Source organism: Calypte anna, chromosome 1 (assembly GCF_003957555.1).
Source record: "Calypte anna isolate BGI_N300 chromosome 1, bCalAnn1_v1.p, whole genome shotgun sequence".
NCBI classification, from domain to species: Eukaryota; Metazoa; Chordata; class Aves; order Apodiformes; family Trochilidae; genus Calypte; species Calypte anna.
Window position 1 is genome coordinate 40848028 of NC_044244.1, and position 20561 is coordinate 40868588.

The 20561-nt window shown below is 44.6% G+C and overlaps 1 protein-coding gene across 1 annotated transcript in view; it reads right to left on the bottom strand.

The window, feature by feature from the left end:
• PARVB (parvin beta) overlaps positions 1–13447 on the bottom strand; it is a 58905-nt gene extending 45458 nt beyond the window's left edge. The window contains exon 1 of the mRNA XM_030463028.1: positions 13136–13447. Coding sequence (XP_030318888.1) covers positions 13136–13250 — 115 coding nt within the window. The 5' untranslated portion in view covers positions 13251–13447. The remainder of the gene's footprint in view (positions 1–13135) is intronic.
• Between the last annotated feature and the right edge of the window lie 7114 nt (positions 13448–20561).

A 20561-nucleotide genomic window follows, 5' to 3' on the forward strand; every position in this document is an offset into this window, starting at 1 on the left:
CTCCCAAATACTGTAATTAGGGGATTACCAAATGCAGCCATGAAACAACACTCAGCCCAGGAGTCTAAAGTCTCAGAAGTCACAAAGTCTCAAAATGACCTGCAGCTGTTATTTTTTTATTTTGCCATCACCCCTAAGAGTTTTACATGATTTGCAGTTCTAGCTTTCTGTGGTCTCTTTTTAAGCTTTTGCACTGATAATACCAGGTCATATGGGCTAGAAAAGGTAGTGTTTCAGTAGGGCAAGACACCTTGAAAACTTCCGGGCTCTGCTATCATCAGTCCCAAAATAGCTAACTACAAAGCCTATCCAGCTCATCCTCACTAAAGAAGCAGACAGAGCAGCAGCCCAGTGGAATCTATGCTTTCTTCCTCACTAAAATGTTAGACATGAAAAAAAGACAAGAAAAAACTGGTACTCTTACTATAACCTTAGTGTAAAGCAAGTAGAAGGGCGCTGATGAGAAGTACAAGTTCCACTGCACACGCTGGTATTCACATGCTCATAAATCATTAATCCACAGACTGCACACTGTTTAAGAAATGCCCTTACTCCAGTCTTTGAAGAGTCTAAGCCACCAGGAAGCCACATAAGCTAAGTGGATAATTCAGGGTGGAAAGGACCTCTGGAGGTCTCTAACTGAATCTCCTTCTCAAAGCAGAGTCAGCTCTGAGATCAGACCAGGCTGCTCAGGGCTTTATCATGTCACATCACAAAACCTCCAAGAATGGAGGCTGCACAAGCACTCTAGGCATCCTGTCCCACTGCTTCATTGTCCCCAGCATGAAAAGGTTTCTCCCTTAGTTCAGACTGAACCTCCTTCATTGCAGTTCATACCACTCATCTCTCTCCTCTGCAATGCACAACAGCAAAGTGCCTGGCTCCGTCTTCTCAATAATCTCCTCATAAGTATCAGCAGACCACTTGGGAAAGATATCCCAGAAGCAGTCTCTTCCATAGGCTGAACAAGCCCAGGTCCCTCAGCTCTCCTCACAGGACAGGTGCTACAGCCACCATCCTGGTGGCCCACAGCTGAAGGTGCTCTGGTTTAGCCTTCTTTCCTGCACTGGGGAGCCCAAAACTGGAGAGTGTATCAGCTGGGATCTAAGAAGTGATGAACAGAGGGGAGCAAAGCACTTTGCTCAACCTGCTGGCTGTGCTTCTGTGACTACAGCCCAGGATCCTGTTGGTGGTCTTCACATCAATGGCACACTGATGGCCATGGTCACCTCACTGCCCACCAGGGCCCTCAGGGCCTTTCCAGCAGAGCTGCCCCTCAAGCAAGCAGCCTGCAGCCCGCATCGCTGGGGGGGTCTCTTCCCTCGCAAGTGCGGGACTTATCACTGGATGGATTTCAAAAGGTTCCTGTCAGTCCATTTCTCCAGCCTGTCTGCACCTCCCAGATTAGCAGCCTTCCCCACAAGTGTATCAGCTGGTCACACAGCTTGATGCCATCCGTAAGCCACATGGGCACACACTCCGTGACCTCCTCCAGGTAACTGATGAAGATGGTACACAGGACACGTTTCAGGACAGACCACGAGACACACAGACAGGACATGGGAGCAGCACCACAGGCAACCATGAGGATTTTTCCCCCCTTTTCTTGCACTATTCTGTTTTTACTCCTCCAGTCTGACAGATATGAAATCTTTCACATTTCCAATACAGCTCCACAGAATCATTTGGCCAGCTGTGCTGCTGTTACAGGAGAAACCACTGCCCTGTCATTCACACACCATTCAAGAAGTCTCACCCAAGTCCTCTTTTTGAGTACTCACTCACACACACATTCACTCTGGGATGCTTACACTGCCCTCAGGCTCAACCTCAGGTTCCCTGGAGATGTGTTCCTGACATGATGTACACCTGGTGAATTTATGGAGCAGTAGAGCAGTAAAGAACAGATTGAGCTGGATGCCTCTGGAGGGGAACCCCAAGCAAAGAAATCCCTAGGCAACTATACACTTACAATCTAAGTTTCCCTCATCTCACGTGACAGTTCTGTCCAACAGTAATATTTCAGTTTGGGGTCATCTTGTTCCTCATCTGGTCATTTCTCTGTCTCCAGGCAGGCTTTCTTATCTCAAGGATGCAGCTTCTGCTTATGGATGTGGCTAACTTATCTTTCTGGTTTGCATCACTTTTGGGGCCTTCCTTCGTATAACTAAGTAAAAGTTCAGCATAAGTTAAGTAGTATCTAGATGAAAGATCACAGCTTAGGGCCTACAGTTTGAGCAAATTTAGCTAATAATGCTAAGCAAGGCTATTAATCCTAACAGTTCTTAACACTGCAAGACACCAAATTACTCAGTCTCTCTGGAACAACGGTGCCTATCTCCTGTGGATTCAGTAAAAAAAAGGGAACAACCCAGCTCACACGGTTTCAAATAGTTGTGTTGCATTATTGGAGAAACCTCTCACTTGCCACTGGATCAACAGTAAATTTATTTAGCAAACCGATGATCCCAGTGAAGGTGCCTTCTATCACAATTCTGTATGGTATCTGCATGTAATGCCATTCAAGGGGAAAAAAGTCACTCACTATTTTTTTACCAGTTTGTCCACAGAAAAAAAATTCGAATGTGTTCCCCACTGGTTAAAGAGCTGATGGAAAACACTTTTTACCAAGTGCTGAACTAGCTTGGCAAATGTTGGCATCTGTGATCTGTTTGTTAACATGTAAGTTATAAGAATTAAGGGACCAGAAATACACAGCTGGAAAGACAGTATAACACAAACACCTTAAATGGCAGTCATGGCTTGGTCAAGCATCATCCCCGAGTCTTCTTACTGCTTTTACTACTGATATCAATAGAGCAACAGCCACCAGAGTTTAGCGGTTTTTAACTAAATGATACAAAGCTAAATGATACTGAGGATCCAAGGTGCTGATTTAAACTATGGCCCCTCACTGTGTTAATGCAGCTACAGCAGCAGTGCTGCAGTAAAAGCTGGCATTTTCAAGACAGAAGTCTAATTAACACATCATAAGTAGTCAAGAGAAAAACTACTTAGTCTGAATCTGTGTGGGGTGCCAGAGGAAAAGCTCACATGCATTCAGTTATCCAAGCCATGTCATGGGAAAAAATATCCTTCAACCATACAGCAGAGAGCAGATACTTAGGCCAGTCTCTCTTCCCTTCCTATTACCATCAGCCTCTCTCCCTGATGAGGAACCCTCAAAAAACCCAGCTCCACCAAATCAGAGAAACAATGATTGGAAGGACTTGACAAGGTTCATCTTGAAGCTGAACGAGTAGATCAGGTCAGTCATGACTGCTTCTCCCCTTCCACACGCACAGAAAAACCTTATCTGTGTGGCAGACAGCACCAAATTGCTGTAGAGGCAGCAGATCTGGTTTCCTCCGAGTCACCACATGGCACAGTAGGACCAGAGCATGACATCCTGCAACCCTTTAAAATCGAGTTTCCCAATGACAGAGCTCCATGATACACACTTATTTAGTTACCTAGTTAGAGAATAAAGATCACTGTCAGATCAAATTCAGTACAGACCCAAGATATAGCTATAGTGTTGGCATTCTTGCAGCCTGCCTAGTTTGCCAGTGGAAGCAATTCACTGTGACAATACTGGGAGCGATACACAGGGAAGATGGCTAAAAACAACTAAGCGCAAGGTACAGTTTTATAACCCTGTTCCTGAGGGGGAATATTAAGCACAAAATGCGAGCCTGGATGCCCTGGTACTTTTTCCTGTTCTACGATTTCTGAAGAAAATCCTCTCAGTGTTGCAAAGCTTCTAAATCCATCTGCTGGACTAGGCAAGCGGAGAGCAAACAACACTACTCTCTTTTAAAATAACAGAAGTATCAGTATCTGTTTAATAACACATATGCATACATCTGCCAAACAGACCTAGTGGAAAGACACTTTCTGAGAATTACAAATTTTTCTATATAAAAATGGTAAAAAAACCCACCGTGCCTCTATACAGACATCAAAATAGCTCTCCTCCTCATCTGGCTCTCACAGTCTCCATCCTTACGCCAAACAAACTGTGTATGTAACCATCTCAGTTAATTAAAAATTAGCAATAGGGCCATATGGCAGCCATGATAGAAAATATACTATTTCTTTTTTTAGTGGATTTCATTACGGTTCAACCACTCAACAAAAGTCCTGAAGAAAGAACTGGAATTCCAGGAGCCAGAACAGCCTACGTGTTTTATAACCAAAATACATAATTTTAGAATTTATATCTGATAGCCAGAAAAGTCTCAGGGATAAGAAGCCTTCTTTACAAGAAGCCTATTTTAACTTGGAGAAACAATGACTGAGAGGTAAAATGGAGTTCTCAAAGATCCTGCTGCTTGTCACTAACAAAGCCAAAACCAGAATTCCATCCCATTACCTCCCCTCTCAGCCCAAGGGCTCTGAAGAGGAGTCTGCAGTGGGTGCGTGGAAAAAAAAAATCATGTGTATAGGATTTATAATTAGAAGCTTCATTGTGCAGATATATGTTCTTCCACGAGGAAGTGACAGTGATATAAGGGCCCAAAGAGTACAGAGCCACTGCTCTAGGCCAGCAGACATTGCCAGGTGTGCGTGTTCTCTCCACATCTGGTTTTCACAGCAAGACTTAGCTGGATTCAAATTGCAAAACCCCAAAACCACATATGTTAGCCATAATACTTTTCCAGCTAAACTAGACATACACTACAGAAGTCATGAATTTTGAGTTGCAGCTTTCTACTTGGCCAACACAAGAGACAAAATTAGGAAATCTATACCTGAGTAGGTTGAATATGCTTCACCCTGGGAAGATCATTTGGCCACTGACCAACTAGTTGTGCAATACAAAGGTTCCTGTTCCCACTTCCCTTCCATGCTCAGCCTACCTCCAAAGATAAACAGGGGTCTTTGTCATCCACATGTGACCTACCAGTTTAGAGCCCACAGGCACAGCCCTTCCTGCAGTGGTGGGGACAGCATGCACCATCACTGACTAGCATGTCCTGCAGCAGAGGTCCCAGGATCCTGCACACTTCCAGAGGGCAGCCTAAAGAGATTCCCAAAAAGCAGGGCTCTCCCACTGCTCACCCTGCTCTTCCTTTCCTTCCACATCCCTCCTCCCCAATACAACATATGCCACACTTCTCTCCACCGCTCAGGGCAAGAAGGGCTGATGGAGCCTACAAGAACAACCAGAGGCAGGTAAACCACAGCCATCAGGACAACACATAAAGAAAGTACATATGCCATACAGACTTGGGGAATACCTGCTGCAGATATGCAGAGTCTGCATGTTACGGTAAGCAACTCTTGTCATTGCATCAGTTGACTGCACAGTGCTCTGAGAAAAAATTATGGTTCCTCAATAATGACATGAATATGTAACAAATTTCAGAGCAGAGGACATATGAAGGACATACCAAAGTCATTACATAAAAGAGCTCAAGTAGAGGGCTGTGCAGATTAAGGCATCTTTCACCATGACAGATGACCAGAAGACAGCCCATGGATCAGTGACATCCAAACATTGGCACAAATCAGATCTTTCTCTGGAGCCATGTGGTTGACTTTAAAGTCTCTGGCTTCTAGAACAAAATACCCAGATCCTATTAGTTCAAAGAACCTGAAGGTTTGCTGAAGTCATGATTGCTGTAATGAGCAAAAGTCAGCACAAGAAGCCAGAGGGAAACAAGCCTTTCTTTCCTTCTTTCTTGCTGGTCTTCAGGTCTCCCAAAATGACTGTGAGAAGTTTGTGGCTGGCCCTTGGCCTGTTGCTGCAGTGAAGACTTTCCCACCATTATAAGAACATGGACAGCATTAAAACACTCAAAAGGGAACAAGACTCCAGGGTTAAGAAGGCTCCTGCATTACCAGCAGCAGCAAGGATGACACTGATCACAAATAGATGATGTTATAGGAGAGGCAGAAAACTCCTCCTCCTTACGATACATGTAAGAGAGACAGACACTGAGAGACATACACTGTCTCTGTACAGTGGCATGTCCCTGTCAAGACCTCATGTACCAGGAACCCTGACACAGAGAACCTCTCAGGTGTGCATTTGCAGGCCAAGATTTCTAGTGGTGCCCAAGAGATTTGTTCACTCAACCCCCCTTTGAAAACTAACTACAATTAGGCATCCAAATCCCTCAAGAGCAGCTTTAAAGTTCCAGCTACACTGGCACTTCCACAGCAACGAACTTTAATCCTTTCTGCTGTGTCTAATATTTGGATACATAAGCTACACACTCTAAATTTCTTTTCATAATTGAATAGCAAAGCAGTAACTGCTGAGACACCAGTTCCAGCAACCAGCAGACTGTGCTCTTGCCATAGACCACATAGCCCCGGATCCCTTTACAACAAGTTGTTCTGACATGATTCACAATGGAAAGAGCTTGCCAGCTCATCTTCCCAGTCTCCTAATATCAAAACATGATTCAAAGCTCAAATCACCACATTGGAAAACTACACCAGCTTCATCTGTTTTTGGATCAGCTGGCCTGTAACAGTTCTTTAAGTACATAAAAAGACATTTAGCACTGTTATGCGTAACTATACTAAATCTTCTGGACTCCTGTATTGCGGATGTGCACATCAGTTTGATGAATTTATATTCATAAAGAGATCTTTAATATTACAACTCTTAAATAAAAATACAGCATTTAAGTCAGCATGATATAATACACTGCAGAACACAGCCTGGTATCTGTACAGATCCACCAGTTGGACCAAGAACTGCCCTTTACATTGTCCAGCATCTATACATGAGAGCATCTATACAGACTTTGCATCAAGTCATGATTTTGCAGCTCCTCTGCAGCTCCTCCCCATTTATATCAGGTCCACGTACAACTTTGTGTGATCAAAATGTCAGAGAGCTCACCTATGTGCTCCTCAAAACTAGCAGCCAGATGCTAGCTTCTAGAAGTCTTGCCCAAGGTATTAATATTAATAAATCCTTTAGATGACATTGAAGTAAACAAGCCTCACACACAAGCAGCCCCATCAGTTCCAAAAGAATGATAAAGAAACTGTTTCCTCCTATTTAATTCTGCTGTTGATCTTATTTCCTCATGTTCTTCCCTCCAGAACGCCAAAGTGGAACAGGCAGTACAAGCAGTTCCACCTGAACAATTCAGAGATGGGTTTTAGCATATGCAGAGCTGCAGGGAACAGGCAGATTTGCGGCACCCGAGAAGACTTAGGAGGCAATAGTCTCTTTCCCTGGCTTTTTCACTGCTTGCCAGATGACCCTGAACAGATCACTTCCTTACCTCTCACCTTTTCTTCTTGCAAAGCAGGCAACAACTGGCACCTTTCTGAGATAAAAACCTTGCCATCTAGTGAAATATGTGCCTACCAAGCTACTTACCAAACTGGTGTAAGCAAAGGCAACAGCGAACACTTCACAGCCACATCCTCTCACTGTTATGCTGATATGCACAAAACCTTCACATGTTACATTGGGACCTGGACAGGTAAGGCCAATGGGCCAAGGTTAATTGCATGAGGTTTAATAAGGCCAAATGCCAGGTCTTGCACCTGGGTCAATACAACCCCATGGTAAGCTACAGACCTGGGGAAGTGTGGTTAGAAAGCTGTAAGTTGGAAAGGGACCTGGGGGTATTGGATGACAGTCGACTAAACATGAGTCGGCAGTGTGTGCAGGTGGCCAAGGCCAATGGCATCCTGGCTCATATTGGAACACTGTGGCCAGCAGGAATAGGGAGGTGATCATCCCTCTGTACTCAGCTCTGGTGAGGCCACATCTTGAGTACCTTGTTCAGTTTTGGGCACCTCACTACAAGAGGGACATGGAAGTGTTGGAGCATGTCCAGAGAAGGGCAACGAAGCTCATGAAGGGCCTGGAGCACACACAAGTCCTGTGAGGAGCAGCTGAGGGGAGTGGTGTTGTTCAGTCTGGAGAAGTGTAGCAGAATGTGTTGAAGAATGGCCTGAGCATGCCTACACAGCCCCATGTTTGAGACACTCAGGTGCTAATTTCGAGATGGGAGGCAGTGAGCTTGTGTTAAGCCCACCTGTCCTAAGTCTCCGCCCCTGCCCAATTAGGGTTTGCCTCAGCTGAGCATGAGCAGGATTGGGGGGCCAATAAAAGGGGAGCTTCAGAACTCACTCTTGAGCAGCCAAAGGAGGAGGTCAGCTGAGTCTGGAGCAGAAGTGTGATGCTAGCTGAGTCTAAAGGGAGCAAAATCAGAGCATTGACTGTGCACCTTGGTGAGAACACCTCTTTGACATTGGAGCGCTGTGCCCCAAGAAAGGTTCGCCCGCCTGCACTCATCTAGATTGAAGAGGAGGCTGAGAGGAGACCTTATCCCTCTCTTCAGCTGCCTCAAGGGAGGTTGGAGCGAGGAGGGAAACAGCCTCTGTTCCTTAGTAAACCGTGACAGGACCAGAGGGAATGGATGGAACCTGCACCAGGGGAAGTTTAGGCTGGATGTTTGGAAACATTTTTTCACTGAGAGGGTTGTCAGGCTTTGGAATGGCCTGGCCAGGACAGTGGTGGAGTCACCATCCCTGGAGGCATTTAAAAGGCATTTGGACCTGATCCTTAGGGACATGGTTTAGTAGTTAGATTATGGTGTTGGTTAAAGGTTGGACTGGATGATCTTCAAGGTCTCTTACAACCTGAAACATTCTGTGATAAATCATCTGTTGCTGCAGATATTCTGCCCTCTGCAACACTGTCATCTCTCCTTTTCCACTTCTCCTCTTGGTTTCATTAGGCACAATAAATTGTTCTTTTCTGGAGCAGTTTCCTCCACCCTCAATCCTGTCACTGAGCAACAACACTAAGCAATTAAGTCTGTTGTATTTCTCCCACTGACTTGTCCATGTAGGCTATATATATATACACACATATACACAGATAGAATAGGTTTATTTAGACAAACACCTGCTGCCCAGATCTTTCATACATTGTGTTATGAGAAAAAGAAAACAAAGCTTTGGAAATAGGCTTGGAGCAATGCTTGCAGCAGACACCCTCCTTTATTTCACTACAAAGACATAACTGACTGACAAAAGTATTTTTTTCTAGTTCCTTTTACAGATGGAAATGAAAGAGCACTATCAGAAAAAGCATCTTTTACAGGGTCTGAAAAGAAGCTAGGGGATCATCTGGCTTACAAACTGTATCCTGCTGTAGGCCCAACCAGCACCTCAATGGTTTCCTAAGGTAATTAAAGCAGATTTTGGAACTCCTGTACAGATGAGTTAAGTTCATTAATCACATTATGGATGTTTCACATCTTGAAAGCCCAAGATACACCAAGACAGAGCCATGTCACGGTAATATCAGGAAAACTTACATTTTTGTGGATTTCCATTATAGCTTAATAGGGGGTGGGGGGCAAAATGGAATAAAAAACCCAGTGATGACATGAGCACTGGAACTACTAGAACTACTACATCCAGCTTTCCTACGAATGTGTGTCATGGATGACTGTAAGATTAAGAATGCACATCTCCAAGCAGTACTCTCTCCATAATTGGGTCCTTTCTCCAGCTGTGTCCCTCCCATGTGGGCTCTCTAGTAGCATGTATGGGATGAGCTCATCTGCAAGAGTTCCTGCAGCAGGACTCCACTTTCTGTACTCACTGGTGACCCATTCTGACACAATCTGCGGTCATTTAGTATTCCTTAAGATCAGCAGTTTTTTCTCAGGGGCATTTTTAACCAAACTATGGGTTAAAAATATTTCTGGGAAGGAAGAGGAAGGGAGGAGCCAAACAGACAGTGAGATCATCCATCCCATACTTCCATAGGAAACCAGGGTGAAAACGGCTGCTGTTTCATTAAGTTGGGGCTGCTTAGTAAGTCAGTTCAGTGATAAAAATTCAGAAACATAATTGTAAGGTGTAATAGTGTAAAGGAGACGTTCAAGCTAGAAATTCAAAGGCTTCCTCAAGCAGTTAAGCAACCTATAGAATTTGACTTAAAACATTAACAAATTTGATTGGAGGTCTTAACCCTACCTTACAAAAGCAACAGGTCACACCATACTGCTGATGCAAGAGCAGAAGCAAAGCTGTTTGCATGCTAAGTAAATACTTAGAATACTGTCACAGTGACTATCACCAGTATACCCAGGAACCTTATTTATCCTCTTGTTATAAAGCACTGGTATGAGCTTACGCTAGCTGTCTTGATAAGCCTAATGAATCCTCCTCTACCAATTTAGCCTCTCTAAAAATAGACTGCAGCTTGTTATGAGGTAGTTAGCAAAAAAAAAAAAAAACAAAACAAAATTAGATTTAGTTGCTTATGGGTTGGTAGCCTCACATTATGCTTATTACATGGCTGTCACCCATGATTGAAAAAGAAAAAACACGTAAGTAATGAACAAAAAAATTTTCAGTATCGTTACAAGGATCTTTGAGCTGCATGGCTCAGAAGTAGTGCACTAAGATGAAAAGGATTAATATAACTGGATTACAGCTCTTGCACAAATGAGGTTAAAGGTCATTACATGAATACAGTTGAGATGGTGACAGGAGGCCCATATTTATGTTACAATACAAGAGACTGGCAGCGAGAGCAAGAAGTATGTATTAAGAGCCCTCTGGCTTGCTTGCTGTTCATGCTGTTAGAGGCAGAGGAAGCAAGAATGACTTTTGGTTGTGGCAAATGAGCAGCCAGCATTTCCATCTGCTGCTGAGGACAGCAGTTGGTGGGAAAGGAGGTATTTGCTCTGGGAAGATCACTCTGACCTCTGCTGGTCCCCTCAGAGAAAACCAGTAAAATCTTCCCAGAGGGAGGGAAGGAGGGCCAAGATGTTCCCAAGCTCACATAAAAGTTGAACACGTGGCTCCTATATGGTCTATCAACTCATTCAAGGAACACAAGCTTCCTATTTACTTCTATTTCTCACTTATGTAGAAAGATTCAGTTTTTAGCCCTGAAATTTGCTTCTGCAGCTGCCCAGGTCCTACCAAAAGCTATGAACTAGACTCTGTTCTCCGTGGTGCGGACCCCCCACCACCTCGTTCCTGCTTAACCTGTGGACCCCTCCAGTTTCACAGCTGTGGTCTGGACAGCCTGAAGTGGAGGGCTATCCCACTGGGCAAAGAAAGTGCAAAATGTGCCTTCCTCAGGACTTAAAACTTCAAGCAGAGGGAAACTTAAAAGGGTAATAAGCCGTTTCCCCTTACAACAAAGGGCCCCAGCTGCCTGCGGCCCCACAGCCTGTCACACCCGACGGGTGGCCACAGGCTTACAAATGGTCTTTCCTCCCTTCCCATTTTCAGGCTGGAAGGGATAACTCAAGTTAAAAGCCAAGTCTCGTGTTTCAGCTTCCTCCCCATCCCACTAATATAAGCGTGACCACCACGCTTTGCATGACCACAGCAGTGGTTCCCCACTAAGTACCCAGGGCAGTAACCAAAATGGGCCCTTTCACCACCAAGAGGAGCTGTGGCCACACAAGTAGGCAAAATAATAAGACAAACTCAGCAAAACCAAGTGGGTGGCCCCTGCAGAAAGTAATCACCTCAAAAACATCACCTAGCGATGCTGAAATTTCTAATTTAAGAAGGGACACTGACAACCAGTTTAAACTTATATGTCAACATTGAATTAAATACATTGTTTTGGAGCATCTGGAAGTGAGTTTTCTCCACCATCTTCCTTGAGAAGCAAATGAGATTGTCAGGAAGGCACAACCACTTCTGCTGCTCCTCAGCAGAACCACATTGGAGAAACTTGATTAAAAATAGATAACAAAGGAAACACCAGTAAGCCACACCAAAACAGCCAGAAGGAAAAGAAAGCAATTTCCTTCAGCCAGGCTCTTATTTTTAAATATTAAAAAGCTGCCTTCTAAATGCTGCTGGCAATTAATAGACTCAATATGGGTAAAACATGTGCTCACTCAACATCCAGCTCAGTGAAGGCTGAAACTCACATTATGTTCTTTCCCTACACCCATGAGACACACTATAACAAAGCAAAGGCTGGGAAGTCAAAATTGCATTAAAGCATAAGGCAAGGACAACCAACTGGACAACCAAGCAGTCTGGGGATAACTCAGAGGGTTAGTTTCTCCACAGAAGCCAGCATTTGGTCAGTCAGGGACTGCAGAGGAGGACAGAGTACGCACGCAGTCCTCGGAGGAGACAACATGCGGGAGAAAGGCACACTTTGTGTACATCGGGCTGGACCTTTTTTATCAAGTCCAGAGGCAAGACGCCGTCTCTTTATCTACAACAACAAAAAGTCGCCTTGCTTGAGAGCACACAGTGCTATCTCTACACAGCCTCTGGTGTCAGGGACTGCTGTGAGGGCACCTCGCACGAGTGCCCGCAGTCTAAGACGCCCATGCTGGGGTGCAGGGGATTAGGGCAGAGCCACCCAAATGCGGGTGCCACTCCTCCAGGCTGGGGCTGAAGAACACACTCAATGTATCTCAGTCTCAGCACATCCATGGGAGTGCTTGGGGATTAGGTGTTTTTGCTGAACACATCTGGTTATGAAAAAAACAGGGTGCAAAGTGCCTATGCCAACACAAAACCTATGGATTACAGAGGCCTGGAATGAAACACGGGTGGATTTCATTGTTCCCTCGTGGCTTCCTTTGCTCTCGAACGAGAAGAAACGACGACCACCGCCTCCTTGGTCACCAGAAGTTTATTGTACAGCAAAAAGCGTATTGGGGGCTTCAACTTCCAGCACCCGGCAGACGTACAAGAAGGGGAGCCGAGAAGGAAGGGGAGGTATGAGCAGCCAAGCCCGCAGCCGGCCCTAAGGAGAGCCCGATGAACGCCCACCCCTCACCGGCCTGCGGCGGGAACCGCGCGGAGCCCTCCAGGCAGCGCCCCGCAGCCAACCACCCCTCAAAGCCCCTACCCCGGGGCTCGGGGCCCCGCCAGGAGCACGAAGAGCTCTCCTGCCTCGCCGCCGCTCCAGGGAACCGAAAGCAAGCACCCCGCCCACCCCCTCCCCAGGCGGCGTTGCCCCCTCCACAGGGCTGGAGGGTTTCTGCCCGAAGACTGCCGCCGCCCGCCCGCCCCACCTGCCCCCCCACAGGCTTCCCGCGGAGGGGAGAGACGGGACAGGACGGGACGGGACGGGGAAGCTACTGCAAGTCACGCCGGTCGGATGCACTTTCCTTCCTCCCTTGCGCGTGGGCGAACTTACCCTCCTTGGCTTTCTTCTTCCTCGCCAGCGTCCCGCCTAGCTTGCCCAGAAAGGACTCGTCTTTCTTCATTCTGTGGGGCCGCAGCGTCGGGGATCGGACGGGAGCGGCGGACATCGGGTTCTGCTGGGGGGTGACCGGGAGAGCCTGCCCCAGCCCTGCCCTGCCCTGTCCTGCCCGGTGGGGCTGAAGGAGCAGCCGCCGCAGCCCGAGAGAAGTCCGGGAGCGAGTGATTCAGCCGGCCAGGAGCGACCGAGCAGGGAGAGCCGGCAGCGGGAGGCGGGGGTGTGGGAGCCGGAGCCGCACGGAGGGCAGGGGGCGGGCTGGGAGCTGCCGCTGGCGGCCACAGCGCCCTGCCACGGCCTGGAAGTCCGCGGGAGGCGGGGGCGGGCCCCCACGGCGACCCAGCCCCGCCACCTCGGACATGGCCCGAGGTGCCTCAGGGGGAGCGGGATGGTAGCGCCGGGCAGTGACCACCCCGTGGTGCAGCCCGAAGCCAACCCCGATTCCACGCGAACGCCGCCGGCCTCATGCAAACATCAAAGTTTTACTTCGGGAGAGCCGTGCGTTCCCATTTCATCTGTGCAGGAGCGGCCGAGAAAGGGGGGCAAGAGGTGGATGGGCCACAGCAATTTCTTGCTGGCAGCATTTTAGATTTGCCTCCTAATTTTGCAGCCAAGCATCTCTTCTGTCAGACGAGCTTGCCCTCCCCTCCTGGCATGTCGTCTCTTAGGTTTGGCATCTCCCTTAGGGAAAAGTTGTGGAGAAGGGAGCTGTAGGCTCCATGTTTACCAAGCCTCACATGCACTGAGACCCACAGGCACCTCCGAGAGGAAAGCCACCACCTCCCAGGGCTCCCAGCACTGCCATAAACATAGTGAATGTGCAAAAAAAGTGCCCCAAAGGAGAAAGCTGGGTTTGATCTCACAGAATTTATTACTTTTCATTTACAGCACCCAGGAGCATGATCATGGCTTTGTGGAATACACATTAAAAACAGATCCTTAAGAGTTTATAGTGTTAAGCTCTGGTCCTGCAAAGTCTAATGTACATACTTAAGTTTAAGCCCCTGAAGTGGTCTCCTTGACTGTAATTGACTACTCAGTACCTAAAGTCATGCACAACCTTTGACTATACTTCTGCAAGCAGCTTCTTGTCGGCATCCCTTGCTCCAGCAAAGATCTGCATTTAAATCAACCCACTGCGGGACAGGATCCACATATCCAGCTTGCAGAACAGTTTTCCACACTTGAATTAGCACAGAATGGTACACGACATGGTCGAAGTGTATGACAGCAAAGATGCTTTTCCGAGTGTGTAGTTTCACAAGAGGTTTAACCCAAGCTAAGACCCTCTGTCACAAAGACCTGCTCATGGCCCTCACTGCCAGAAGCTCGTTGCTTTTCTACAGGCAGTTAGGCAACTAATATATAGTAATAAAAAACAAAACAAGCCAACAAACCAAAATAAAAAATTTAGGTGAGCAAAAAGTCACCCAAGGCCAAGTGCCAGCAGAAGGGAAGTGGAGGGAATGGAGGTAATACAAGTGGGGCTGAGGAGACCCTTCTGAATGGCTGCACCATGAACTAAAGATTATAATGCACCTGCAGCCTGATACATGATGGAATGATGACTTATTTTGAGTAGACATTAATTCTCTGGGGCTCCAACTTTAAATAAATTCAAGAGTGAACACTAACTTTTTTCAGTTGGTATTTTTTTGTATTTTTTACAATGCTGCTTTCAGAGAAAGGTGCCTGATTAAGCTGACACATTTCAATCCAGCTTTGCAATCATAAAGACACTACCAAAGAATAGAAGGGGTTGGAGCATGGCAGGAAGGTTGGAACTAGGTCATTTTTAAGGTCCCTTCCAACCCTAGCCATTCTATGATTCTAGGAGGTGTACTGCAGCTGCAGTGGCAGAATACTGGACACAAGAATTTCATATTATTTTTAAGAAGAGCTACACCATCTCCAGAGTGGGCAGTGAAGCCCACCAGTCAAGGCACAGCCGGGAGCGTTAATCAAGACCCTGTAACACATCTCAGTCACAGGCCCAAGGGGTCCACTGCACCCAGCAACTATCCTACTGTGTCTGTAGAGAATATTAAACCACTTTAAAAAGAGGACAAATCTGCCCTAAACTGCAGAGAAAGAAAAGTTGCACAAAACTCAGCATTTAATTAAAATTATTTTTCATGAAGTTAGACAGAAGCAGTGGAGGATTCTTCAGAATAGAAACACAGAACAGGAGGGCATTTGACCTGGAAGATGGTTTTTTGTCCAAAGAAAAAACATAGCACAAGATATAGTTTGATTTCTGTGTAACTGCTGTTTATGGAACATAGAGCAGTTTCTAAATATAGAGATACTGTAATTTATGTATGTTGTATTTTTTAAAAATAATCCATATTTTTAAAATCACATCTGTAAATTTTAGTATAAAAATATTTTGCTTTTCCCTGCTGAAAGTATTATTTAACACAACAGCTAATGAAAGATTTAAAACAATGTTTCTTTCTCATTTCTTTTTGCATTTGAACCACAAATTCTTCCCCTACAGGCTCTATTTTTGTTGCTGTGTTTTGTAAGCCAACAGAAGAGTGACAGACAACTGTGGAGTAGAACTGTAGAGTAGCCACAGGCCTGGAATAGGATCTGCAACTACTTTTAGCATTCACCTTTAAGGGAATAAATTTCAAATTTATAACATTCCTCTGCCCAAGCTGCTTGTTGCTCCAGTGCAGCAAGGTACCAACTCACCCACTGCACTGCTATGCATCACTGGCAAAAGCAACCAAAAATGGGGGATGCTGTTTCTGCCTCTTATGTCCTGCATTGCAGGGAGCTTGGATCAGGGCTCCTTATCGGATTAATGAGCAGCACCACCACTTCCCTAATTTCTTCTGGCACCATACCACCATTATGTTGTTACCACATTGCTTAATATATCACAAAATAATATATACTGTGGATTTTAAGATAACAGTCACTCATTGACTGTGCAAGCATAATAAGCTGTTCTTGCAAGCCATGATTTCTTGGGATCTGTTGTGCCATCAGGCTGCTGCGTGATGATCCCACCCTGCTGAGCTTCTCCACTCAGGAGCCCCAAGACCACTGAACTTAAAAATCTCAGGAAATCCTGGACAAAGCCTTTCTGACTAAAGTATACCCTCTCTAAAAGCCAACAAGGCAAAACCAAAGTAGTAATCACACTATACTTGAGAACTTCATGGGACACAACAAGCCCTGGTGTAAATCAGAGCAGTCCCTCACATCTGGCCCAAACCGAGTGCAACATAAGGATTCACCCTCATAGATCATAGAATCCAGCATGGAAACAATTATAAAACTTCACTATTTTGTTTGCATAAAGACCAGTGGAAATTATTACAGAGATCATACAAAGGAGGCAGACTCTGGGTCTGTTGCATCAGCAGTACATTGTGAACAGTTTCCAACATCCAGTAGGCCAAGCCCCAACTCCAGACAAGAGCAGTGGTGTCCACCTCTGCTTGCTGGGACATTGTAGACTACAACAAAGGTTCTAGGCACCCGAGGAAATGAAATTTCTTTAAGCACTCATCAGTAAGGTATCCTGAAACTTAAACCAAAATCACAAAATTCTCATTTGGTCTCAAAGTTTCTTTCTCCTGATTTCAGAAATGCATGTCAATTAAGGGGGAAACCTTATATCTCAGTTATAACCTGCACTTGTCATCCTGTTTCCTTGGCAAATCCCAAACCTGCCAATGGCTTTCAATTTTGACCTGGTTTTATTGCAGGCTGTGGGCAAATATCCTGTGCTGTGTGTTGCATGGAGCCTACAGAAGGGATTTTGTAAGTCTGTAGGCACTAATGTTTAATGCATAGTTGACACAAGTTGTAGTGATCACAAAGTCTCATTCTGCATTGCCTCAGCTCCATGTTCCTCTGTACTGAGCACTGTGATATTCTCACATGCTCACCTCTGCCCCAGTCAACTCAGATTTTCTTTAAAGCTGCACAAGGACAGCCGTGTCTTGCTTTGTTACAGAAATGTTTGCCTTAGCTCATAGATAACATTGCCTTTAAAAAGCTGTGAACTTTATGCTGTGCTGATTTTGCACAGAAACCTAAAACTTAAAATGGAGTAGCTTGACTTTAATTACACAGCCCACTGCCCCAGCTTTAGTCAAATAACTCCCTTCTATGCAAATACTTGATCTTTATACCTCACAGCAAGATAGGCCTGTCTTGCGTTTACCCATAAAGGCAATGTTGATTGCTATTTTTTATTGATACTGCTTCTTTGGAAAACAAATTAATTCTGTTTCCTGAAACAACAGTATGTTCCCCATAGCAAAGGCTTTTAGACTAAGTGAGAACTTAGCGAGGCTGGGATCAATACCAGATATAAATCTGCCTCTCACTTAAATGGTTTTGAGGTTTCAGGCTATACCTTATGAATGTTTTATGTTGACTGATTTCCTATGCAGGAGGGAGCTCTTCCCTGTGCTTTTGCTGGTGGAAAAAGTGGATCAGCATACCAAAAACTTGAAATATGTTCAAAGACCAACACTTCAGCTATTACAAATTTTTCTAATGAGTATGTCAACCCTTGGACTTGCTAATGAGATGCACACCCAGTTTGCCATCCAGGTTCACACACAGCGTGAACACAAGCATCTTTCACACAGTTCTGTGTCGATATATCCAAAACCACAACTCTCATGAGCCTTCAGCACCAGGTTTACCAGTCCAGCATCTTGTTGCAGCATTTAATGGCAGTAGTGCCAGTAATGAGAGTGCTGAAATGTTGTGTTGTCTTAAATAATTTAATTCCAATATAGGTCCTCCAGCTTTTGGGAGGACTGCTCTCAAAATTTTCCCAGAATGGAACTTAAGAGCTACGAGACTTGTGTATACAATACAAACTGCCAAGCTGATTGAGCACAATCAACTCCCATGAAGCAAATGTTCTCAGAAAGATGAGGCACACATCACACTCACAGAGAACGAGAGTCCTGGCTCTTCTTTTTACATTTTAAGTTGACATTACTTCAGAAAAATAGTGGGGGGGAAAAAACCAAAGACATTACAAAAGGGGTAGCCTTAATTATGCTGAAGAGGTACAGAGAAATAAATTAATTAGGTTGTCCATTTGATTTCAGGTTATTATACATCTTTGTAAAATTAAGTTAGCAAGGGAACCATGTTGCAAGACAAACCTCTCTTAGGGCACAGCACTCCAAGGTCCAACAGGTATTCCAGCAGAAGTGCACAAATAGTGCCCTGAGTCCGTTTCCCTCAGGACTGGTTAGCCTGGCTCAGTGTTACTGCTCCAGACTCAACTGACCTCTCTGCTGGCTTGCTCAGGAATGAGCTGAGCTTGTGCTTCAAGCCTCACCTTTTATTGCCCCTCTAATCCTGCTCATGCACAGTTGGGGCCCGCCCTAATCAGGCACAGGTGGGCTTAACACAAGCTCATGCCCACTACCTGGTGGTGGCAGAGAACTGCACTCTGCTGGCACAAGCCAAAGAAGACAAAGACTTTACCAATGCAAGCTCCATTTTCAGTACATCAAAAATAACCCAAATCCATATGAAAAACACACTGGTAACACTAAAGCACACATAAATATTGGTCTGCAACAGGATTAGTGAGCAGCAAGCTGATGCTTTCATTTCATAAAATTCACACTGAAGTCTTAGATTACATTAGCTTTAAGGCAGTGTGTGGAAAAAATACTTTGTCCAGCCCCTGGGGGAGGGAGGAGAGATCAATCTGTTCTTGTATCGGAATTTTTTATGAAAGTGTAGTCAGAAAATCTGTGAGTACAAACTTCAAGCAAGAAAGCTCACACATTTGTTTATAAGCCATACATATACACAGTCCAAATCACATATAAAACTTCAGTGACTGGAGTACAGCACTCAAGATATAATGAGTTACAAGTGTCCTTTAATAACTGAATTAAAGCCACACAGATAGATCATTCACTTCTGATGTTCATGTCCAATGTATTTATAAAGAAATGCTTAACTTTGTAGCACAAGTAGCAAACTATGTAAGCTATTGCCACAGTAAAAGAGGCCAGGTTGAGACAAAGAGCCTATGGCAAAAGAATGTAAAATTACACTTCAAAACCAAAACAAAACCTGGAGTCATTCTGAGTCACATCATGGTGCTTCAAACAAACAGGGCTCTTCTAAATAGGAAATGGAGAGTTTATATCACTACTTTTCATCAAGTGTGTCTTAGTTTTTAATAATTTAACTGGCTCATGGCCGTTTTTAATGACACAGCTGCTGCTGCATGAGTTTAATGGCCTTCAGTTTGAAATGCATACTCCACCTAAAGAGAAGTATGAAGAAGGCCAGCTGTGATACCCATTTGAACATACTGAATGAGATACTAGCACTCTATGCCCCCCAAAATTTACTCTAGTACCCCATCTCTTATCAGGGATGAGATTCCTGTGAGTGCATATTCTTTAAGAAATCTATCATGTCTTGCCTGTCTTTTCAGAAGTAAGAGAAGTACTCCAGAAAGACTAAACCTACTTCAAAATCTGTTCAAAATCAGCCCTGAACTGTTAGTGTGTATATTCAGCTGAACATTGAAAAGTCTGTGTTCACAGTTGCTCATTTTGATGTTCTTCACTTCCTTTTTTTTATGAAATTGTTTCATCTGCCTTAGTACTACACTATTTTACACCGAATTCAATATTTTAGATTATATTAGTGTAATTAGATGTACCACAAAACAATGCTGATATTGAATTTACAGACTCTTATAGTTTGTCATGTACTGAAGCAAAGCAAAACAACTCACTTTTAAAACCAGAAAATTATTACATCTTGTTCCACTATAACAATACTTATTTTTTCCAAAATGATAGACATCTTATGGACAGAAGGCATTATTACAATTTTTCTTCCTGATCTGTCAAATGAGTGAGTGTGGTTGGTGGGAAGGTTGTGTTTGATGCTTGGTTGTTCATTTTTAGAAAAAAAATAAAATCCTACTTACGTGATACTGAGGTAGAATTGTACCACTTATCTGATGCTTTATGCTTTGCTTCAGAATTCTATTATGTATTCTACTTAGCTGGAAAAAAATTAAGACCATTTATTCTATGCAGACAATAGCTCTAGTAGCTGAAGAGCAAGTTCTATGTTTTGCTTAACAATGGAAGAAAGCCATATGCTCCAACTTGCACAGAATATGTCCAGCATAAAGTCTCATCCCAATTACATTAAAAACATCCAAGAGTACTGCAGTTGCTAACAGCAATTTAGCACTTCTGTCAAGAAACATACATTCAATTAGACTGTTTCAAAAGCTTTCCATGGTAGAGGTGTAAAAATTCTCCTGAAAACGATCACTACCACTGTGGCTGCCAGGCTCCAGCCTTTTTAAGGTTGACAAGAATGGCAG